At 28.5% G+C, this 25598-nt stretch overlaps 2 protein-coding genes across 2 annotated transcripts; both read right to left on the bottom strand.

Moving 5' to 3' along the window:
* Positions 1-626: 626 nt before the first annotated feature.
* On the bottom strand, positions 627-5592 carry LOC127284966 (uncharacterized). The gene is made up of 3 exons (XM_051310706.1): positions 5431-5592; positions 1254-1610; positions 627-1152 (listed from the first exon to the last, which is right to left on the bottom strand). Exons 1-3 carry the CDS (start codon positions 5497-5499, stop codon positions 709-711), a joined length of 870 nt encoding a protein of 289 aa, XP_051166663.1. The 5' UTR covers positions 5500-5592; the 3' UTR covers positions 627-708.
* Positions 5593-8727: 3135 nt separating this feature from the next.
* LOC127284964 (uncharacterized) lies at positions 8728-25268 on the bottom strand. The gene is made up of 3 exons (XM_051310703.1): positions 25112-25268; positions 15056-15418; positions 8728-9839 (listed from the first exon to the last, which is right to left on the bottom strand). The coding sequence occupies exons 1-3, from the start codon at positions 25181-25183 to the stop codon at positions 9393-9395; spliced, it is 882 nt and encodes a 293-aa protein (XP_051166660.1). The 5' UTR covers positions 25184-25268; the 3' UTR covers positions 8728-9392.
* Positions 25269-25598: the final 330 nt, after the last annotated feature.

Here is a 25598-nt window from a genome sequence, read left to right as displayed (position 1 = left end):
TTGAAATAACAACAATTGCTTTTATTTGAAATAAGTTTGCTACTTTCAGTAAATTCTTATTTTCATCAATAACGTTTGTAAAATTGACATGTCGTGTTGGCATCGTTCTTAAAATATTCTTAGAAAGATGGAAAATTTCTGTACTCATAAGATCGTCTTTATACAACAGAAGCAGTTGATTCATTTTGGATTCATGTTTTAGAACATTTGATACATGAAGTTAGTCATTTCCTGTCGTTGTTCCTTTGCTGATACAATAAAGTACAAACAAAAATATTCTTGAAGTGTTTGATGTCCTCATGTTGGTTTCTGCCTCAGATTTTAATGTTTAAATTTAAACATTCTGAAATATTAAAATTAGTATCGAATTATGTAAAAAATTTAATTATACAAATGCATAATCATATTTACCAATCAGAATTTGTCTTCTGTTTTACTAATTTAAAAAAAATGCATAACACATTTGGGTGATAACACATAACTAAACTGCAAAGCAAAAAGAAAGTGTAGCTGTAACGAAATCGATGTTAATGTTTGGAAATGTAGATTTGTATGCTAAGATAGAATCTGAGTATTTATATTTTCTTTATGGAATACGAAGGTTAAAATGTGAATAATAAAGGCCATTGTGAAATAACGATTTTTTAGTATTTTACATATATACTGCAATTAGAATTTTCTTCAAATTACATATGTACAGAATAACTTTTATTGAAACATTTTTTTGCAACTTTTAACAACTCTACGACTTCCTGGAGGACAAACTTTTAATGGAGCATTTATAATTCCACCTCCACCCATACTAGGTGGTGGATTATAAATACATTCTAGTTTAAAAGTTTTTGTTGTAACAGTTAATTGAGTATATTTTTCAGTACAAGGATGTCCATATTCATAAATTTTATGACAATCTCCTTGAAAAGGAACAAGACCATCTTCATGACATGGATTTTTTTCACATATTGGCTCCTTTTGCCCTTGAGGAAGTACATAGTAACTTCCTGTTGGGCATGGACCTTGTCTATAGGCCAAGTGACAAGATTTATTTTTTGCCGAATAGATATAAGTTTCTTTACATTTGCAAAAGTAATGCGTATGTTCATCATTTGTTGGCATCAGCAATGAATCCTTTGGACAAGACTTGGATGTTTTCTGTATGAAGAATTATTAAAGATTTTATTATATATAATGACTAAGTGCATATAGGTGGTATTTTAAAAAAAAATTTTTTAAATAAAGAAAATTAAAATTACCCAATCATAATACCAGCCATTATAACCTGTTCTACTGCATTCTACTTGAAAATTGTTGTTAATTCCTAAATATGTGTCTGTGTTTTTGCATGGAACTCCTGATTCCCATAGAAAATGACATTTTCCTTTAAAAGGCACAAGGCCGTCTATACGACATGGATTTCTTTTACATGTTGCCACATTCTCTCCAGGTGATAAAGCAAAGTAATATCCAGATGGACAAGGTCCTTGTCTGTATGCATCGTAACAAGAATCGTCTTTTGGATTATATAAAAATGTTTTATCGCAGTCACAATATTTTTTTTCACTATTTTCACTAATTAAAAAGGGTTTCATATGTTTTGGACATTGTAGAGACTGCGAACAAAAAAAGTAATTGATTTTTATTTCGATGATAAGTACAATTATATAAAATATAAATATTTATATGGGTGATTCTACAAACGAAGGACGAAAATGAAGAAAATATGGACACAACATTTTTTTCTCATTTAACGTCTAAAAAGTACTTTAACTTCAAGTTAATGACACTAAAAAAGATATCTGAAAGTGGCCAGACAAAATATTAAAAATTACAAAACTTATGGTTGTTTATAAACAATTTATCAAGGAAATTAAGATCGTGTATAGAAAATTCACATTAACACTAAAAATAATGGATGGATTTATACAAAATTTATTACTCGGAGGTTTTCAAGGTCGCTGATTACGAGTCAGAGTTCAGTTTTTCAAAATTCAAAATGGCGGATCCAATATGGCGGACTTTTTTTTTAAAAAAATCGTTCAGATTTGCTTGAAACTCTCTACTCGGGGGTTTTTGAGGTCGCTGAAAATGAATCCGGAGTCAGGTTTTCAAAATTCAAAATGGCGGATGCAACATGGCGGACAAATATTTAAAATCACTGGAAACTACTTACTTCAGACGAATATTTTAAGTTTTTTCAAAAGTTGTCCGCCATATTGGATCTGCCATTTTGAATTTTGAAAAACTGACATCGCATTCGTAATCAGCGACCCCGAAAATCCCCGAGTAATTATTTTCAGACAAGTATATTAAGTTTTTTCAAAACTTGTCCGCCATATTGGATCCGCCATTTTGAATTTTGATAAACTGACCTCTGATTCGTAATCAGCGACCCCGAAAACCCACGAGTAACGAATTTCACAAAGTTCAATAATTAGTAATTTGTTTATAACAAATTACGTGTGTTCTACTAGAACATAATTTTACAAATCACAAATCTATAGGAGTACTTTAAGTGTCTAATAATAAAAAATATTTCGATTTTGTTGTGATATTCATACGATTCACAGGAAAAAGGTACTTTTTATTTGTTTATTTATATTAATATAATTATATATACAAAATGAAAATTAAAGATTGTGGTTTAGCAATATCTTAAAAATTTAGTGAGGATTATTTTAAGTCAAGAAAATCGAAAATTGTTAAAAAATTATTAGTTTTACGCTGTTTTTAGTGCTTAATGTATATCCTGTCTCAAAAGTGCCAGACGAATGAGAACCAGACGAATGAGAATTTGGCAGTTTTTTTTTAAAAAAAAGGTAGAAACAACATTAAATAAAAAAATAAGCAATTCTATCCGATAGAGAATTCAAAGTTGCAATACATAAGGCTATAAAAGGACCTAAAAATAATATTTTTTTCAAAAAAATAGATGCCAGACGAATGAGAATTTAGCACTTTGATGTGTATTTTTTGCAAGAAATATTTTTTTTCATCGGCTGCTTTTTAGTGCCACAATAGAAACCATTTAGACTTACAATTTTCATTAAAAAAAATTATTTTTTTCAAAATTAATATACAAAATATGCTTGACCGCTCATAATTCCCTCGTTTGTAGAATCACCCATATATATTATATAGAATAATTAGTCATGAGATGTATACTGTGACGTTGTAAAATTTTTATTAATTTTAGTTTAGTTAATCTTAGATTTATGTATTAATTTTGTAAATTTATTTCATTTATGTAAACTTCGTTTTCTGATTTCTAATTCCTGTTCAATGAGGAGACTATTGAATGATCAATTTTATTTAACATAACATCTGGATTAAATAATAATCTATTATTACACCGTCCGACAAAATTCAACTTTTTTTTTCACACACGAAAAAATCAATGATTTTCAGAAACTAGGACCAAAAAAAAATACCCGTGTCTGGCCGTTTTGCTAGATCAGGTCATTTTTTGCTTTTAGGGGTAAAAACAACCCTTAAATGAAAGGTGATAGGAAATCTTGTACAAAAAAATAATTTTTTATGAAACCTGGTATCTCGGGGTTTTCCGGGTCGCTGATTACGAATCTGATGTCAGATTTTCAAAATTCAAAATGGCGGATCAAATATGGCGGTCGAAATTAATAAAAATTCACCAATTCATTTAAAAGTTGTTACTTAGGGGTTTTTGGAGTCGCTGATTACGAATATGATGTCAGATTTTCAAAATTCAAAATGGCGGATTTAATATAGCGGTCGAAATTTATAAATATTAATTATTTTTTATAAAACTTGGTGTCTATGGATTTTTGGAGTTGCTGAGTACGAATCTGAAGTCAGATTTTTAAAATACAAAATTGCAGATTCAATATGGCGTTTGAAATTTATAAAAGTTCGTCGAATTCACTTGAAACTTGTTACTTGAAGGTTTTTGGTGTTGCTGATTACGAATTTAATGTTGGCTTTTCAAAATTCAAAATGGCAGATCCACTATGGTGGTCGAAATTTATAAATGTTATTATGTTATTATTATTATTATTATTATGTTATTATCAGCGACCCCAAAAGCCTCTAGACACCAAGTTTTATAAAAAATAATTAATATTTATAAATTTAGACCGCCATATTGGATCCGCCATTTTGAATTATTAAAATCTGACATCATATTCGTAATCAGCGACCCCAAAAATCCCTAAGTAACAACTTTCAAATGAATTGGTGAATTTTTATAAATTTGGACCGCCATATTGGATCCGCCATTTCGAATTTTGAAAATCTGACATCAGATTCGTAATCAGCGACCCGGAAAACCCCGAGATACCAGGTTTCATAAAAAATTATTTTTTTGTACAAGATTTCCTATCACCTTTCATTTAAGGGTTGTTTTTACCCCTAAAAGCAAAAAATGACCTGATCTAGCAAAACGGCCAGACACGGGTATCTTTTTTTTGGTCCTAGCTTCTGAAAATCATTGATTTTTTCGTGTGTGAAAAATCGTGTCGGACGGTGTTATCAAGGAATGAAAAGGGTCCCAAAAATAGCCTTACAATACGTCTCTGTATGAAACAACGAAAATTATGTTTGATAGCAGAAGACAAAAGAAGACCGGTACATGACAACCAAATAACAAAAATCTTTTTATCAGTCTCTTTTCATCAACCTCCAAAGGATAAACATCGTTTGTAAATTAAAAATTGATTTTTCTCTTATAAAAGTTGTTCTTTTAATTAATTATTTTGTGTCCTGTGTTTATTTCGAACATTTGTGATTGGTGAGAATCTTTTCTATTAGAATTCAGCAAAAAGAAGAAAATTTATATTAATTTAATTTTCGTTATTGTCAGCCATTTTTAATTTTTATTGAAAATAATTTTCTTTTTCTGAATTTGTCTTATTAATTTAATATTTGTGACTTATTTCGACATGTTTTGATTATGTATTTCACCGTTATTAAATGTGTTTTTATTGAAAATTTACTATTGACCCTTTTTCCTTATTAATATTTATTTACGATATGACAATTATTAATTTTTTCTTTTTATGTATTTTTACGATTCCCTTAAAATTTTCTGATTTATTATTGATTGATTTTCTAATTTATTGATTTATTTCATTATTTAATCGATCTTGGAATTCCGTGACAAGAGAGGGCAAATGTAACGTTTATCGTTTGTTTTTGTCCATTTTGTATTTTTAATCATCAATTTTAAAAATTGTGTTTTAAATCAAAAATGTTTAATTATAAAATTTATCTTTTGTAATTTTCGTGAATTTATTGTGTTGATTTAATTCTTGCAAAAATTAATCCGTAGTTTATTTGTGAAATGTGATTAGATGTTCTTTTACCATGTCCACTTAAAAAATGAAAGAATGTTTAAAAGTGTATTGATAATTTTTATTTAAAAAAAATAATCAAAAATTTATATTTTGTATTGCTTACAGAAGCTACTCCACTTGAAGTTTGGTAGAAATGTGTAAGAAAAACACTGATTACAAATAGTAATTGCATTTTTATTTCACTTATTTACTAACAATTTTGAAGAAAATTAAATTTATTCAGTTGATTAATTTTATTCTTTTTCTTAGTGAATGACATTCATGAAACTAAAGATAATCTTTGTAAGTCCATTTGTATATATATTAACTAAGACTCATCAAATCAGTAGGAAATATTAATTTATTTCATTATTCAAGGAAAACCGGTTTAAATTATCCGAAAAAATAACAACACAATTGTTCTGTCATTATTTATACACTTATTCAATTATTCAAGTTTTCGCTTTGAATAAAAGATACAGACAAATATCATTTTTCACCTTTTAACATATTTTTGCTAATATAAAATTTGTAAGAGATAATTTTTTAATACAATATTACCTATTCTTCTGCTTCCAATTTTTTTTTTTTAATAATTAGATTCAACAATTGCAATTTAATTGTAAAGTATGATTGTAGTTAATTATTGTACACTTATTGATTAGTCATTCTAATTTGAAATTTTTAAGTTATAATAAATCAATAAGTTGAACATTTAAAAGTTTTCATAATCTATTCTTTTTTGATTATATCGTTACAGTTTCTAGCACATCAAGATATGAAGAAAAAATACTAAAAACTCTGAAACCCTAATTTTTTCAAAAAAAATTTTTATCTTGCACATATGGGTCTTACAGTGTACGATTTAAGCAAATTTAATTTGATATATATATATATATATGTGCCATTCCAGGAGTTTTTTAGCACTTTTCGGAGTAACCTTTCCAAATTAAATGAAACATTTTTTTAATAATATTTATTAATATAAAGGTCCAAAAAAATCACTTTTTAAGTAAAAACAATTGTTTATTTAAAAAATACAACAATAAATAATGCAAAAAATTCACTTTTTTCCTGCAACTCCAAATAAATTGGTTTAAAGATCAAAATTTTCCTTATTTTTCAAGCTTTAATACCGCACAAGAAACATAGAGTCCGAGAAAATATTCAACTCGCAATTTTTTAAACAATGTTTGTTTACTTTTTTGTATTTTATTTACTGTGAAACGTCTGCTAAAGCTGCGCGCGACGTTTGGAAGTTGTCGCTTTCCTTATTGAGCAGAAGCTCATTACACTAGCGTAGTAGAAAGCATGTTGTGCGAAAAGTGAGGTTATGTTATCATTAAACGAAACGTAAAAATTTCTGGTTATCACATTGAATGGTTTTTAATTATCTACTTTGCAGTAAAAAATCATAAAAAACATTTTTAAAGGATGAAAAACCTCACTTTTCACACAACATGTTTTTTACTACGCTAGTGTAATGAGCTTCTGCTCAATAAGGAAAGCGACAACTTCCAAACGTCGCGCGCAGCTTTAGCAGACGTTTCACAGTAAATAAAATACAAAAAAGTAAACAAACATTGTTTAAAAAATTGTGAGTTGAATATTTTCTCGGACTCTATGTTTCTTGTGCGGTATTAAAGCTTGAAAAATAAGGAAAATTTTGATCTTTAAACCAATTTATTTGGAGTTGCAGGAAAAAAGTGAATTTTTTGCATTATTTATTGTTGTATTTTTTAAATAAACAATTGTTTTTACTTAAAAAGTGATTTTTTTGGACCTTTATATTAATAAATATTATTAAAAAAATGTTTCATTTAATTTGGAAAGGTTACTCCGAAAAGTGCTAAAAAACTCCTGGAATGGCACATATATATATTTTTTTTTTTTGATAATAACGCTGTGAATATTTAAAAACCATTATTGGGTTAAATTTTTTGAATAGGATTGTTATTGATGCTTATTAATGTGTAAATTTCATATAATCAACTTCATTTTATTAATATTTAACGAAATTTTCAGATAACCGCGCCACCTAACCCCGAATGTACTTTTGAAATATTTATTAATTTTTTATAAAAACTGTTAATATAAATGAAAAAATTTTTTTTGTTTCTTAATAACAAATGTATAGAGCTCAAAACTTAATATTTGAGCTCTTCTAAAATGAATTTTTTAAAGAGATATCACAAAAAAATGAAGAGGTTAAAAAATTACTTTGGAGTGCCAAAATCAGTTATTTTAATCTATACTCCACAATAATTAATGAATATTAATGAAATTTTGTACAAACTTACAGTTCATCAAGTACTTTAAGCAGAATAAAGAGAAAAATTAATGTAACTTAACACTTTTGAATAAAATCAAGTGCGCCAAACAACCCCGGTCTCCCCTAATTAACAGCTTTTAATATTACAAATACTAATGTGAGAATAGGCTACACCTCGTTTAATTGTAACAAAAATAGATAATCGTATCAGTTTTTATATTTTTGTATAATTAAATCTAATGTGCAAGGAAGGGTGTGTAGTAAGTAATGTCAACATAAGTATTCATGAAATAATATATTTTAACCATTACAATTCAACTTTCATTAAACATAAATTGTTTAAACCTTTTCGCCTTTGTATTACCGGATTTGGAGAAAATAACTATTTTAGTTTTTTCCGTGTTGACTGTTAATTTATTTAAAACGCAGAAATCATGCAAAACTTATCTAATTTTTTTTTTATTAAATTCTAAAGAAGAATCTGCTAGTAAAAGTTAGTTGTCGGCATACACAATCATAAGAACCTCAGTTCATTCATCAATTAAGAAAAAACAATATATCCTTATACACACAGAAAAAAACTGAACTCAGAATGAGTCGTGTAGGCGGCTCATTTTGATGTGCAACAAAATTGAGTCAAGTTGGTGGCGCCACTTTCTATGTCGTTTAGCATTGACTCATTTTGAGTTGCAACAAAAATGAGACTAGATTTTTTCTGTTCAGTAGGATCCGTTTATAATGATATTGAAGGGACATAGAAATTTGGTCATACTAAGCGGACGTCATAGTAAACGGAAAATAAGCAATGTCATTTAAATTGAAAAAAAAGATCAAGTTTAATAATAAAAATTAAAAACGTCAAATATTTTAATTCTGGATTTACTGTACAAATCGATATATTTTGTTGCAAGAATTTAATTCTTCAAATGTGTCATATTTTTTATTGTTTTAAAATTTTTCACCTTTATTAAAATATATTTCTATATGTTAAAGGAAATATTGAAGAAATTTGCAACTAATTTTTTTTTTTAGATACAGCAATGAAGCAATAAAAGTCAGAAGGATAATATTAAATATTTTAACGTTTGACTATATCAAACAAAATTTTATTCATTTTTTAAAAATTTTTGCCATTTAATATTTCTTTTTTACTGTTGTCGACAAATTGATATATTTTATTGCAAGAATTTAATTCTTCAAATGTGCGTCATATTTTTTACTGCTTTAAAATTTTCCACATTTATTAAATGTATTTCTATATGTAAAAAAAAATATTGCAGAAATTTGCAACTCATTTTTTTCTAGATACAGAAATAAAAGTATGAAAGTTAGGACAATTAAATATTTTAACCGTAGATAACAAACGTTTCCCGTACGCCCTGCACATTGTATTTTTTTTAAATAATATAAAAATAAGAATAGGGGATATATAAATTTTAGTTTTAAAATTTTTCACATGTTAAAAATTTTTTTTTCTAGAATTCATTCATTCTATGAATTTGTTTTTTTTTTTACTTTCTGACTTTCTTTCTTAGAAAATATAAATTAGAGAAAGTAAATAAAAGTAGATTCAATTTTCGTTTCGTTCAACAAACGGAATCGAAAGTTAATTTTTGATTCCGATTTCGAAATTAAAACTTAAATGAACAAGTGTTTTGATAATACAATAAAATCACGGTTTTATTAAAAAAAAAAAAAAAAAAAAATCTATTTTTTTAAGCCAAAAATATATTTTTTAAGTCAGCTATAACCTATCCTATTAGTGGATAAAATAAAAACTATTATAAAAAATAATATTTTCAGCTTAGCATATTTTATTGAAAAGCTTTTTTACATAGTGTTAAAATTCGTCGACTTCCTAATGGACACACTTTTCGCGGTGCATTTATAATGCCACCAGCACTTAGCGGTCCAAAAGATTTAGTTTCAAATGTACATTGCAATTGAAAAGTAATTTCGTCGACTGTTAATAAATCAGGAATAGGACAATGAGGTCCTGATTTATAAACTTGATGACAGCCACCTTCAAATGGAACTAAACCATCTTCATGACAAGGATTCTTCTCACATCGCGGTTCATTCTGACCCAAAGGAAGAACAAAATAGTTTCCAGGAGAGCAAGGGCCTTGTCTATAAGCCATGTGACAAGAATCAGTTTTTGATAAATATAAAAATCTTTGATTGCATTCACAACTGTAACTAGTGTTGTCCTCGCTTGTTGAAATAAGGTGCGAATTATTTGTACAGAATTTTGATATTCTCTGTAAAAAAAATATGCATTTTATATATTAAAACATTAAAATATAGTAGAACAATATGACATCAATTATCAAAGGCATTAATCATTTGCTTATGCTAACTCATCTTTACAGCAGCTTTTTATATCGTAGTTCCACATTAACTAATTAACTAAATTCAGATTGTTGCAGACTAATTGCGGATTTAGGGGTATGTGGGAACCTCCCACGTGGGGCGGTATGAATTCAACACAAATAAATTCTACACAAGAAAATACTGCACCGCTAACTGTACACGAGTCAATTGTCAACAAAATTAAATAAAAATATATTCTTCACAATTAAATACTACATCGAAAAGCCCTACACAATAAACTATTTACTAGAAAATTATCTTCATAAACTCTACACAAATAAACTCAACACATTAAGATTTAGAATTAGAAAAATGAAAAAAAGAAATTTTTTTTATAATTCTACACAAATAAATACTACATCAGTAAATTTTACACAGCTATAAAAAATAAAAAATTAAATTCGACACAATTAAATTTTACACATGAAAATAATATTTTCTTTATTTCCACGTGTAACAAATTCTTGAAATTTTAAAAAAGTTTTAAAGTATGAATTACATGTGGAATTTTGTGAAAAATAACTTTCAAATTCAAAGTACGAATTACACGTGTAATTTTTTTGTTAGGGAGCCCATGACTTTACCGATAATGGTTCATTATTGGTTGCCATTATTGAAATTATATTGGCATCCCTGGCTCCCATATTATTGGGCCATTAATATGTTAATGGTATTTTTCTTATTGGGAATTCATTTCTATTGATTTTAATTCGTCGTGACAAATCAGTAAGCGGGATTCAGAAGAATTCAACCAAAAGTCAATTCATTTCAATTCATTTTAATTAGTTTTTTTTACTGGAATATTTCTCATTTGTACTAAACGTCGTTTGTCCTAATTCTCATTTGGCATAATCTTTATTTAACCTAATTCTTACACTGAAAAAAAAGTTCTGGTTAAAGCACGAAGTAGTATAAGGAGACGTAACGCCATGCATTCAAAGCAACCCCAAATGCGTGTCCTAGAGTTACTAAGGTTTTCGAATAATGCTCTTGTAGCGCCTCTACTGAGATAAATCGGAATCAAAATATGTCGTCTGCTATCGCGTAAACAACTGTAGTTGACAGCAAAAGTGTTTTGATCACGAAGTGGTTTTGATAAAATATTGTGTAATAAATAAATAATAAAATAAATATTGTGAAATATTAAATATTAGTGAAAGTAAATAATATAATATTAATATTGACGGCACTGCTCCTTTTACAAGGTCATATCTACCTCGTTTTATTTTGTGTACACTACCATCAGGTAACTTTGTGATATAATCTTTCAGAATATCTGATTCCACAAAGTGCAAATCACATATCTTATCCTTTTTTGTCAATTTTGGTTTTTTTCCAATACCAACAATAGCACTCGACCAAGTTAACAAACTTTCATTCTATAATAGGAAAGCATTAAAAAATAAAAAACACTTCGGAAATAATTAAAACTCTAATGATATCCCTACTGAAAATCCCTGTATAAGATCTTGTACAATTTCCTGTACAGGATCAGCAACTGAACTTGTACAAGTTCTGACCAGTTCCTGTACAGGAAAATGCATACGAATTTGGAACAAGTTCATGTGTGAGATCTTGTACAAGATCTGGTGCAAGATCTTGTACAAGAAAGATATTTGTACAAGAAAATGTACATGATCTTGTACAATTTCATGTATAAGTACTTGTACATGAACACGTTCATGTTCTTGCACATGTATAGTTGTAAATTTTTTTTTTTTTTAATAAAATTTGAGATTTTAATAATTTTTAACCACTAAGATTCGTAACTCATGCATGCTAAAAACTATTGCGCAGCTGTAAAGGTTAATGTAAACTATTGCGCAGCCTTTGAAGTTTTTAATTTTTAGTAAAGAAAAACACGAATTAACATGTGCAAGAACATGTACATTTTCTTGTACAAGTATCTTTCTTGTACAAGATCTTGCACCAGATCTTGTACAAGATCTCACACATGAACTTGTTCCAAATTCGTATGCATTTTCCTGTACAGGAACTGGTCAGAACTTGTACAAGTTCAGTTGCTGATCCTGTACAGGAAATTGTACAAGATCTTGTACAGGGATTTTCAGTAGGGATAATATTAACAATAATAAAACAATAATAAATAATAAAAATTAAATACTGTTCGAGCTGAAAAAAAACTTCGATTTTCTCCATTTTTTTCTTCTTTTGTAGTTATTTTTGATCCACATCCTTTTATAAAACATGACATTTCACTGATAACATTAACAAAGCACAAAGTGCAAGCGCGAAACACCGGTTCAAGACAATTTGTAAGCACATGCGAGCACGTGATAAATTTTAATTCTCTATTTCTCCACGCGCGGCGTCCTCATCGCATTATTAGAAAAATGCGTAAACTCTAGGACACGATTTTGGGGCTCACTTTCACCACAATCTACTATGGGCGTTACGTCTCCTTATACTACTTCGTGGGTTAAAGTTACTAGATGCGTCTGGTTAAAAAATTTCTAGTTATTTTAACAAAAAAATATAGTTAAAAAGACTAAACAGTTCTAGTTAAATAAGTATGGTTAAATTATTCTGGTTAAAAACGCGCGTTCGCGGACACTGCGTAGCGTCTGATGTTCTTTTTCGAATATGTATTAGTTTATCGTGCGGATCGCAAGAATGGATGAAAAAGTTAACCAAGCTCTGGAAAATTGGGGTTTGGGAGAATTAAAAGATCTGTTTAAAGGTAGGTTAATTAATTTTATAATATAAGTGAAAAAATTGTTGACGAACGGCAAACCCGTTCGTGTGGAAAATAGTTTGAAGGTTATGTTAAAAACGTGTTCGACACGTTTTATCCGAATTTTAGTTCTGAATAATCATATTTAAATAAACATTATTAAGAGAATTTTAGTGTAAAGGTGTTATTATTTGATTGCATTTATATGTACATAATACAAACTTTTTAATACATATTTTATAATATTTTATAATATAATATAATAATAATAAATTTAATTAATTCTCGGATTAACTAGAATTTCTGGTAAGATCAACCAGAAATTTTTTTACCAGAAATTTTTAACTAGAAAAATTCTAGTAAGATTAACTTGAAATTCTGGTTAAATTAACCAGAATTTTAACCAGAATTTTCTAGTACTTTTAACCAGAAAAAGTAGTAAGGGTATATATAACTTTTTATTCTGGTTAGATTAACCAGAATTCTGGTTATTTTAACCAGACTTTTTTTCAGTGATATTTAACGCCTAAATTTCACTTGGCCTAAATTTTCTGTAACGTAATACTTTTTTAGTCTCATTTTTATTTGATCTCATTATTACTTGGCATAAACACCATTTTTCATAATTATCATTTGAAATAATGTTCATCTTGCCTAATTATTATCATTTGGACTAAACGCCGCTTAAATTAATTTTCATTTCGTCGATTGAGGGCAGAAACACGCCAATTCAGGCGAATGTTGAGAAACATGACAATCTAAAAAATATTAGGGAAACCTGCCATTCCAGTGAAGATTTCAAAAACATGCCATCTCAGATGTCAAATTTTTGTTGATTGTTTTAGGTTGGTAATACTTTCTTGAGAATGTTATATTATAGTTAACAAAATTTTATTCTTGAAATCAATATTAAAAATTAAGAAAAGTATAATCATTAATAATAAAATTATTAAAGGTTCTACCGACTTAGCCATAAATATTCAACAAAATATTAATTATTTTGACTCATCAATTTTTCGTTTACAGTGTTACCAACCTAAAAAAATCAACAAAAATTTGACATCTGAGATGGCATGTTTTTGAAATCTTCACTGGAATGGCAGGTTTCCCTAATATTTTTTAGATTGTAATTTTTCTCAACATTCGCCTCAATTGGCGTGTTTCTGCCCTCAATCGACGATTTGATCTAATCTTTATAGTATTCAAGACTGTTCTCAACTGTGAGAAAAAAAATTATCACCATCTGGCGGCGTAAGAGTGGAACTATGATGATCTACATCTATTTTAGAATTTCCTATATAATTTCCTTTATAATATCTCATATAATTTCCTACTTGGTATCTTAGATGGACAATTAAAATAGTGAAATCCACACATGACGTCCCATATAAATTCCTATATGATAAATTCTTACATGAGATCCTATGTAGGAATCCATATGAGAATATATTTAGGATCTTATATATGATTTCTTATGTTCAAATCCATCATATATATTATCCCACGTGAGGATTCTTAATATGATTTCATGTCAGATTTTTTGTAATAATTTTTCATTCAAGAATCGAAAAAAAATTTGATGTATGATTTGATATTAAGAAAATTTCTGGTTAAAGATTGAGCAATAAATTTTGGTAGGTTTTTTAATAAGAAAACTCGAAGGAAATTGACATAGGAAATTGACATAAGAAATTGAAGGAAAAAATTTGACCAGAAAAAATTGTAGGATTTCACATAGGAATTTACATAATTTATTATTACCTAAGAATACGTTTATAAGAATTTACATCGAATCCCACTTCAAATCATGTCTCAATTTCCTATATGATTTTTCATAAGATCCTATATAGTTTCTTACATGACATAGGTATAGGATTTTATATGAATTTTAATATATGAATTTATGTGAGATCCTATATAAGATCCTACATGAGAATTTTCAGTAGGGAAAATAACAAAAATATGTTTTGTCATTTTCTCTCTCATGATTGACGTTCATGAGCGGATGACAAATGAAGTTTAGGTCAAATGCGTACTGTTTGCGGATAGTTTACATTAAAAATTCTTGATTATTCTGGATTCATTTTGGATTGTTTTTCGATCTAACTAAAATCAAATTATTGCGGGCTAATTGTGGATTTATTTCATGTCAATTTCGAACTATTCCAAACTGATCTCGGATTTATTATATTTACATCTAGTGTGATTGCTGACTAATATGGATCATTTTCGGATTGTTTTCGTAAAATTTCTAGACTAATCCGAACTGATTTGTCTGTGTCCAAAATTTTAACCAGGTATAAGATGTTGTTCGAACAGACATGAATGTTCTAAGAATACCCTAAAAACGACATATCCAAGGCAAAAAAAAAAATGTCCCCGTGCTCATTGGGAAATAAATATAATTACCAAATCTTCAAAGTCTCCATGATATTTAAATTTATTGCATTCAATTTGATAATTTTGGTTGAAACCAAGATATGTATATTCATCATCACAGGGTTTTCCATTTGCCCAGAGAATATGACATTTTCCACGATAAGGAACAAAGCCATCAACGCTGCAAGGATTCTTTACACATCTTGCCACCGCTTCTCCAGGAAGAAGTACTAAATAATGTTTGTATGGACAAGGTCCTTGTCTATAAGCATCGTAACATGAATCATCTTGTGGATAATACAAAAGCTGTGATTTGCAATCGCACACTCTTTCTGTAGGATTCTCATTAATTGAATAAGCTATCATATTTTGTGGACAAGTGAGCAAATTATCCTGTAAACAGAAACAATCTTAAGGTGCTTTTATACCTCCAGTTAATTGAAAAGCCAGTGAAATAAAATGTTCTAACAGTTATTTTATTGTAACTCTCAATAAAATTTTAATCAGGGGACGTTGGTAAGTGTCACGTCTCTGAAGTGTCGCCGTGAGCGCATGCGTCTCGCTAAAGAATTTTAGCGTGAGGCATGCGGTGATCTTGCCACCATTCTTGGGCCTCCCGTCTGAAAAAACTTGTACAAGAAAATGTACAAGTTCTTGTACATGTTCATTAATGAACTTGTTCATTTTCTTGTACATGCTCAAGTAATATTCTTAAACAAGTTCAGCATCCGGAATTAAGACATGTTCTTGTACCAGAAATTGTCCAAGAAAATATACTTGTACATGAAAATGTACATGTTCTTGTACATATTTTTTGGTGCAGGTTTCATGTACATTTTCTTGTACCAGATGTGGAACATGTTCTTGTACATGTTCATTTATATTTTTTTAAATTAAAAACTGTAAAGGCTGCGCAGTAGTTTTCTGAAGCCTTTACAACAGCGCAATAATTTTTAGCATGCATAAGTGAAGAGTCTTAATAATTATAACTTATTAAAATTTCAAATTTTTTTCAAAAACATTTTTAAACAAATGTTCTTGTACAAGAATTCGTGTAAAAGTACTTGTACATGAAACCTGCACAAAAAATATGTACAAGAACATGTACATTTTCTTGTACAAGTATATTTTCTTGTCCAGGATCTTGTACAAGTTATGGTACAAGAACATGTCTCAATTTTGGATGCTGAACTTGTTTAAGGGGACATTCCAGTTTAAAATGGGAAAAAGAAGTCTTTTTTAAGATGTACTTCTAAAAAAAAACCATGACATTTATTCAAAATTTTTGTTTACATGTTATAAATAACTTATTCAAGAATATGAAAAAATTATTTTTTTTCACTTGTAGTCCAAGATGGCGTCGATGTACAACATTTTCAAAAAATGTTCATTTTTTCATGGGGGGATCGATTTCGAGATTTCTACAACAGATAGAGACATAAAATAAAAAGCATTTTCTTGGTTAGATCTTTCTCTATGCATGGAACCTCAAAAACTGGAAAATTTCTTTTTCTCTTTTTTTCTATAACAGAAATTCTGAATAAAAACTACATGTGTTTTTTTCAAGTTTTGAGAAAAACTTACCATAAAAAAAAGAAGAGGACGAAAATTCCACTTTTTTGAGGTTCCATCCATAGAGAAATATCTAACGAAGAAAATGCTTTTTATTTTATGTCTCTATCTGTTGTAGAAATCTCGGAATCGATCCCCCTATTAAAAAATTGAACATTTTTTGAAAATGATGTACATCGCCGTCATCTTGGACTACAAGTGGAAATTTTTTTTTTTAATATCCCCCACAGCACCGAAAATTTCCTGAAAATTTCCTAAAGATTTATTTGCAAACTTCGGAAACTTTAATTGCAAAGTTTAGAGAAAATTGTATAAAGATTTAAATGTCCAAAATGAATAAATGTTTGGCGTAAAACTTGACGGAAGATTTAAATTAAATTTTCCAGAAATTTTCGACGCGAAAATTGAGTGAAGATTTAAATTAAAGTTTCGTGAAATGTTTGGCGTAAAAGTTGACTAAAAATTTAAATTAAATATTTATTAAAAATTTATACCGAAAGTTGAGTGAAAATGTAATTTAAATATTCAGTCAATTTTTGTGACGAACATTTCCTAAAAATTTAAATTAAATTTTCAGAAAAGGTTGGACGAAAATATTTGTAAAAAATACAAAAATAATATTTAAGAAGTATTAATATTATTATTAATATTAATAATAATCTTTATACAATTTTCTCTAAACTTTGCAATTAAAGTTTCCGAAGTTTGCAAATAAATCTTTAGGAAATTTTCAGAAAATTTTCGGTGCTGTGGGGGATTTTTCAATAAGTTATTTATAACATGTAAACAAAAATTTCTGAATAAATGGCATGGTTTTTTTAGAGATACATCCTAAAAAAGCTTTCTTTTTCCCCATTTTGAACAGGAATATCCCCTTAAGAACGTTACTTGAACATGTACAAGAAAATGTACAAGTTCATTAATGAACATGTACAAGAACTTGTACATTTTCTTGTACAAGTTTTTTCAGCCGGGCTGTTTCCGTATAGTAAGCACATGTTTGTTGCGTATTGTTATGGGTTCGCCCAATTTTACCCCCCCCCCCCTTCTTGAGATTAATTAAATTAAAATTTCTTAAAAAAATAGTTTGTAACATGAAATAATATTGTCAACCTTCTGCCGATTGGCGCCGGGCAAATAAATAAAAAGGGAATTATCTTGAACCCACACAGTTCTAAACCCGATCGCATATGGTGTGGAGTAAATTCAAAAAATAAATATATAACTCCTGTTTCAATGTTAATTCAAAAGTGTGTGCTATATATGATTCTTATTGAAAATTTTATGGAATATGAATCTAATTGCATCTTGAAATTTTAATTATATACACTCATATTTTTAAAATTATTTTAATTAATACACTGAGAGTAAAGATTAGTTGGGGTTACCATTTTTGAGGTGACCATTTTTAGTTAGTAAACTATACTGCTGCTAATTTATTAGTTGTGGTTACTATTTTTATTGGTTGGCATAACTATTTTATTAATTAGTTTATTGGAATAACTATTTAATAAGTTACCGTCCTAACTAAATATGGTTATGCTAACTAATTGGTATCAGAAACTATAATAAATTAGCAAAAATACTCTTACTAACAAAATGGTATAATCGCAACCAATCGTTGCGAAATGTGTGAAAGCAATGTGAAATATTTTTGTATAAATATTCCATATTTTAATGTAAATATTAATAAATCACTTTATCTGATTTAATTTTTATTTAAAATTAAATATTTTCAATCAAAAAATACTATAGGGTCAGTTGGGGTAAATGGGGACAAAATCGCTATTTTTCACAAATTACGTAAGTTTCTTCCTTTAAAAGGTGCAAGGAATCTCGCTGTTCTTCACATTTACTATAACATAACGCAAAAATAATAAAAAAAATCTGGCAGCCCCCTGCGGGGGCGGCCACATTCTCATCACGCGCTTCGCGCGTAGGGGCTCGCTTCGCTCGCTAGTTTGAGCGCGCCCCGGGGCGCGCGAAGGATAATCGTCCCGCTTCGCGGTCCGATATTATTACGCGCTTCGCGCGTTTTGTTTGTTTATTACAATTCAAAACCTATTAGCATTAATTACTTTTTAACTACACTCTGTAATACAAAAATTTTCCTATTAAATTTAAAAATTGTATTAATTGTACTACCAGAAAGTAGTTGAATGACCCAAGAATCTATTTGGTAGAATGAGATTTTGTAGTTGTTTTAGACTTTGTAGTTGATTTAATTAATTTTGAAGTAAAATGTCAAGAAGAAAGAAATTATTTTTATTTATTTTATTAAAAAGAATAAAATTAATTACACACAGAGTTAAAATAAGTAAAAAAGTAGTTATTTTAAAAGTGGATGTTCATATAATCGACTTGTTTTGAAAAATTTATTAGAAACAACTCATAGTCTTTATTAAAATGCGTTAAATTAAATTATAGAAATAGGTAAGGTTTAAAGGTATTAGAATAAATTTTTTATCGGGCACTGAAGAATGACGGCACTGTAGCTGTTCAAACTTAGTTCCTTAATATTGCGCCGTGGATTGGCCAGGTCTTTGTAATTAACGAAAATCGACAAACCAAATTATTTACTAAAATAAGATATTCCGCTTTGAGCTAATTTCAATTGAGTAAAAGAAAAAATTAATTGAAGTGCGATTCCAGGTGAGATTTTGACTTTTTCGGAGTAGGTTAACCGATTGCAATGAAACTTTGGAATTTTGTTATATATAGTAAGACTAATCTTTAACGTAAATTTCAGCTTAAAATATTTGTTAGTTTACGAGATTTGCAACAATAACAAAAAATGCGAGTTTAACTTATTTAATTTTAATAATTTACGTGTATAAACAATTGCGATTTCTGCTAGTTGACGTGCAGACGTCATTGCGCACGCAGCATTCTCCTATAACTAGCTGACGTGATTCGTGGACTAAATTGGCTACGTGAGAATGCTGCGTGCGCAATGTCGTTAATGTTCCTTTGGAACATTAAAGAAAACACAGGTAAGATCATTTTAGCGTTTGAGTGATTGAATTTTAGATTGTCGCGTGAAATTTATTCAATTATTATTTAATAATTTTTTTAGTTGTAAAATTATAAAAAATTGTTCTGAAAGAGATTTATTCCTCTCATTTTCCTTGACATTTTAAAAAAAGTAGACCTCAATCCGATTATTAGAACGGAAGATATAGCACTTTAAAATTTTTTGTTATTATTGCAAATCTCGTAAACTAACAAATATTTTAAGCTGCAATTTACGTTCAAGATTAGTCTTACTATATATAACAAAATTCCAAAGTTTCATTGCAATCGGTTAACCTACTCCGAAAAAGTCAAAATCTCACCTGGAATCGCACTGAAAATTTAAAAACACTAAAAAAAAAGAACTTTAAAGTAAAAGCATTTTTTAAAGCAACAAATTTATTATGTGAGGTTTTGCTCTCATGTTTTTATTCATAAAAATTTTTTTGTACAATTTATATAAGTGAAATTTTTGGTTTTTATAAATTAAATTTCATTTTCTTAAAGTACTTTGACTTTAAGGATAACATTCTCATCACGGCACTCGCGTTTCACGCTCGAAAATTAGAAACATACAATAGGAAAAGGAGGCATGCATTAACCTATTAACGAAATTTTTACAGGTAATTTGAGGCTCTCTCAAATAGTGTACTAAAAGAACCGAAAATTTTTAAATAAACAATTTACAAGCATTAAAAAAAAGATTTTTTTAGAATTTTTGTTCAGTTTTTATAATTTTTCAAATCTTATCCCTTCAGAATACCTTTAAATGCTAAAAATATGGTGTCAAAAATGTTCCAATACGCCATTTTGAATTTTTAAAAACTGACTTCAGAATCGTAATGAGCGACCTACACACCAAGGAGTAGAAAGATTTATTTAAATTTGTTAAAAAGATTGTTGAAAAATGAATTTTCTCTTAAAAAATATCAATGTTTCTACTTAGTTAATTCATAATTCTTTATAATTTCGCCTGCAACACTTATTATTTTTGTTTCACTTCACAATGCTTTCGTTATAGTGGAAAAAATGTTTTAGGAATACTGCTTCAAAAACTTTAAATCTAGAGATGAAAGTTGCTAAAAGAAAAGGTGGCAAAATAGGTTAAAACTGGGACGCAAAAAATTAATGAGTAAAATAACCGAATTTTAAAATAATCGAATCAATGTTAAATTATTCCGTTATGATGGGCCAGCCATTTTGGATTTTTTAAATCTAACCTCAAATTCGAATTCAGGGACCTCGAAAACAACAGTGTACTCATTGATACTTAAATAGAAAAAGATTTACTATTTTCTTCAAAGGTGTACAAATACGTTCAAAATCACAAAAACGGAACGTCTTTTTATTGGGATATATATGAGCCATAAACTGTCAAGGGGTTAGATAAAAAAAAGGGCTAAAACTAAAAGAAGTTCACTAAATTCAAAAGTTAGCAATCGAAAACTTACGATATTCTAGTAAAAACAGTGCAACATGAACTAATCAGAAACATTATGAAAAAAATTGCAATTTTTGGAAATGGATAGCAATGGTTCACTTATAAAAAAAAAATTCAAAAAAAGTCAAAAATATTTAAATGTTTTGAAAATTATGAATAAGTTACTTTAATTTATGTTAATTGAAGGTGGTTTAAAGAGAAATAATTCATATTTGAACACATTTTTTCAAAATAAAGTGATTTTGCTCTGCATTTTACCCATTTTTCATCGGTTTTTGTCATTTTTTGTCTTTTTTTAAAAAAGTGGTATAACTTTTTTGTTTTAATCGCTATTAAAAATTGTCAAAAGAAAAAAGTGTTTATTTTTAGTCGTAATTTTCAAAAAAAAATTTAAAAAAATTTTTTTTTGAAAAATGCGAATTTTTGAAATTTTTAAAAACTCAAAATTTGAATAATTTTGTTGATTTTTGATGAAATCATCTGGCCAACGAACTCAGGCGAGATTTTGGTACACTTAAAGTGTATACCAAATTTGAGGTCGATTAATTAAAATTTACTCAAGTTATCGTCGAGACAACTTTTTTGTCTACAGACATACAGACATACATACATACATACATACATACATACAGACAAACATTTGTTTAAAACCTATTTTTTTGGCATCAGGATGTCTTGAAACGTGGAGATTCACAAGAATTAGATATTGGTCAAAATCGGGCAAATGTAATACTTTCTCATTATGATGAGAATGTAATAAAGCAATAAATAGTAAAATAATGTATTATATCATAGTTCATTCAGCGGCCACTCGCTCGAATTGGCGCTGTTTACTGGAGCACTGACACACTCAAGCAACGTCTGTGTATGCGCCGCCATCTTTGTTTTCATTTTCGTTTAAAAATGCCACTTTTTAAACTTCATTTTTTAATAATTTAACACAAAATTATGTATTTTTCGGAGAACAGCGAGATTCCTTGAACCCAAATCTATTATCCCTCAAAATTTTAGACAAAAATCTTTTTTCGTTTTAGAGTAAGACATATACTACCAAAACACATTTTCCCATACTAGGTCACGTGGGAGGTTTCCACATACCCTTAAAGAATGAAAAAAATTGAAAAAAAATTGTAGTAGATATATAATAGTTGAACCGCAATTAAAATTTTTTTATTTTTTTTTTATTTCAGTATTTTGTCTCGCATTTCAAAAAAACACTTAAAAATCATACAAACTTTTTTTTGTTATTCCTTATGACTCCCATAACAGAAATTCACTTGAATTTTTGATTTTTGTTAATTTGGTTAATAATGACAAGCTGTCCCCATTTACCCCAAAAATTTGAAAACTCAGGGTAAATGGGGACAGGCTGTCATTATTAACAAAATTGATAAAAATCAAAAATTCAAGTGAATTTCTGTTATAGGAGTCATAAGGAATAAGAAAAAAAATTGGTATGATTTTTAAGTCTGTTTCCTTTGAAATGCTCGACAAAATAGGTCGGTAAACCTGGAAGTACCACATTCATAAAAAAAGTTTTTACATATGCCAACATTTAGGGCTCAATTAGGGCTAATTTAATACGACATGCAAAAATTTAGGGCCCTTTACATATTTGAAATAACCCTTGGTACTGCTGGCTTGACGTCAAGCTGGAAGTACCACACTATAGAACCTAAATATTTTTCAAAATTTCTTCCATAGAAATTTAGGGCTCTCAACTGGGACTATTTAAAATTTTTAAAAACCACCCCTAAGTACAAAAAAACATCCCCAATTATTTAAACTCAATTAAAGCAAAGAATAATCATATAGGAATTAAGACCTAAATTAGGGTTCTTCAATAGCACTAAATTCACTTTTTAAAAGTGCACCCCAACCACCCCAGCCAAGTAACTGATAGATAGTCAACCACAAAAACTACTCTCAACTAGTTAAAACTCAATATTTTCAAAAACTAACACATACGCATTTAAGACTAATTTAGGGCTCTAAAATATAATTAGATTGGTTATTCAAAAATGATACACCAACTTTAAAAACTACCCCAGAGTGGTTCAAACTTAATTTTTTTAAAAAATAAATACTTAGAAATTTAGGGCTAATTTAGGGCTCTTAAATAAAACTACATTGAGTGTTCAAAAACGATACACCAACTTTAAAAACTACCCCTGAGTAGTTCAAACTTCATTTTTTTTAAAAAAAACTTAGGAATTTAGGGCTAATTTAGGGCTCTTAAATAAAACTACATTGGGTGTTCAAAAACGATACACCAACTTTAAAAACTACCCCAGAGTAGTTCATACTTAATTTTTTCCAAAATAAATACTTAGTAATTTAGGGCTCTTAAATGGAACTACATTGGGTGTTCAAAAGTGACGCATAAACTTTAAAAACTACCCCAGAGTAGTTCAAACTTAATTTTTTCAAAAAAAAATATTTAGGAATTTAGGGATAATTTAGGGCTCTTAAATGGAACTACATTGGGTGTTCAAAAGTGACGCATTAACTTTCCATTTAAGAGCCCTAAATTAGCTCTAAATTCCTAAGTATTTATTTTTTGAAAAAATTAAGTTTGAACTACTCTGGGGTAGTTTTTAATGTTAATGCGTCACTTTTGAACACCCAATGTAGTTCCATTTAAGAGCCCTAAATTCCTAAGTATTTATTTTGGAAAAAATTAAGTTTGAACTACTCTGGGGTAGTTTTTAAAGTTGGTGTATCGTTTTTGAACACCCAATGTAGTTTTATTTAAGAGCCCTAAATTAGCCCTAAATTCCTAATTTTTTTTTAAAAAAAATGAAGTTTGAACTACTCAGGGGTAGTTTTTAAAGTTGGTGTATCGTTTTTGAACACTCAATGTAGTTTTATTTAAGAGCCCTAAATTAGCCCTAAATTCCTAAGTATTTATTTTTTAAAAAAATTAAGTTTGAACCACTCTGGGGTAGTTTTTAAAGTTGGTGTATCATTTTTGAATAACCAATCTAATTATATTTTAGAGCCCTAAATTAGCCTTAAATGCGTATGTGTTAGTTTTTGAAAATATTGAGTTTTAACTAGTTGAGGGTAGTTTTTGTGGTTGACTATCTATCAGTTACTTGGCTGGGGTGGTTGGGATGCACTTTTTTAAAAGTGAATTTAGTGCTATTGAAGAACCCTAATTTAGGTCTTAATTCCTATATGATTATTGTTTGCTTAAATTGAGTTTAAATAATTGGGGATGTTTTTTTGTACTTAGGGGTGGTTTTTAAAAATTTTAAATAGTCCCAGTTGAGAGCCCTAAATTTCTATGGAAGAAATTTTGAAAAATATTTAGGTTCTATAGTGTGGTACTTCCAGCTTGACGTCAAGCCAGCAGTACCAAGGGTTATTTCAAATTGGTAAAGGGCCCTAAATTTTTGCATGTGGTACTAAATTAGTCCTAATTGAGCCCTAAATGTTGGCATATGTAAAAACTTTTTTTATGAATGTGGTACTTCTAGGTTTACCGACCTCGACAAAATACTGAAACAGTTTAACTTTGATTTTCAAGTTTTTATGCATTGAGCGATAACTTTTTTTATCTTGCTGCCAATTGTCAAGATAAAAGCTTGGCAATACTCAAAACCTATTGCAGGTGATCTGAGGTTAAAATATTGACGTTGAACTTAATTTTAAAACTGTAAATTAAGCCCCAAAACATCTTGTCCCATTTATCCCAACTGACCCTAATTAAAGTAATTTTAAAAATATATAATTACAATTTTAAGATGCTAGGTTAAAAAGAGAATATATTTTATATAACCATACGTCAACATTATAATTTTTAAAGGTGAAATTATAATTTTAATGAAAATTGACTCAAATAAACATTATATTAAATTTTTTGTTTAATTAGCATTTTATGACACTCAACTTCAAAGAGCATTTTATTACACAAACAATTGAATTAGCTTCATATTCCACAAAATTTTCAATAATAATCATATAGCACACACTTTTGAATTAGCATTTTATTCCTCTGGCTTTTAAATTAACATTTTATCAACAAGTACTGTCAAAATGTATTTTTTATTACTTACAACAAAATATGCTGTGCTCTGAATTTCCCAAAAAATCATAAACAAAATATGAACTTGAATTAATACCTTCATTTTGATTTCATATAAAAAAGACAAATAATTTCTAAAGATATACTTTTACTTTTTCGTTTGAGAATAAGTTTCTTATAATAGTCTCACTGACGAGCATTAGAAGACTGAAGAAAATCTTCAAAAATATTTAAATAGTTAATTTCAAGGTGAATAGTAATGGGAAAGTAAGGTAATATATTCTAAGAGTACGCATTGCCTAAGAGTAGGCACAATCTATCTCATTAAGTAAAGCAAAAAAAAAAATTAATAATAAGTCATTACATTTACATGGTCAGTTAACTTTCGATCTAAACATTTAATCATGGTGGCCATTTTAATACTCAGATAGCACGTAAGCTTGCAGTAAGCTTAAATAGTTTGCACTTAAACCTTTAACCCTTGTGTCCACACTCAACATTTTCTACGTTGTCTCGCA

Source organism: Leptopilina boulardi, unplaced genomic scaffold (genome assembly GCF_019393585.1).
Source record: "Leptopilina boulardi isolate dan_hultmark-lab unplaced genomic scaffold, ZJU_Lbou_2.1 LbouV2_327, whole genome shotgun sequence".
NCBI classification, from domain to species: Eukaryota; Metazoa; Arthropoda; class Insecta; order Hymenoptera; family Figitidae; genus Leptopilina; species Leptopilina boulardi.
This window is presented reverse-complemented; position numbering and strand designations above follow the sequence as displayed.

What these genes read in the sequence shown, in the direction of transcription:
- LOC127284966 (XM_051310706.1), bottom strand. Translation starts at nt 5,499, where the DNA reads ATGCAATTACTATTTGTAATCAGTGTTTTTCTTACACATTTCTACCAA. An exon ending in CTTCAAGTGGAGTAGCTTCT is followed by an intron (nt 1,611 to 5,430) that starts GTAAGCAATACA and finishes TTTTGTTCGCAG; the next exon opens with TCTCTACAATGTCCAAAACA. An exon ending in ATGGCTGGTATTATGATTGG is followed by an intron (nt 1,153 to 1,253) that starts GTAATTTTAATT and finishes TTCTTCATACAG; the next exon opens with AAAACATCCAAGTCTTGTCC.
- LOC127284964 (XM_051310703.1), bottom strand. Translation starts at nt 25,183, where the DNA reads ATGAAGGTATTAATTCAAGTTCATATTTTGTTTATGATTTTTTGGGAA. An exon ending in AGAGCACAGCATATTTTGTT is followed by an intron (nt 15,419 to 25,111) that starts GTAAGTAATAAA and finishes TTCTGTTTACAG; the next exon opens with GATAATTTGCTCACTTGTCC. An exon ending in ATGGAGACTTTGAAGATTTG is followed by an intron (nt 9,840 to 15,055) that starts GTAATTATATTT and finishes TTTTTTTTACAG; the next exon opens with AGAATATCAAAATTCTGTAC.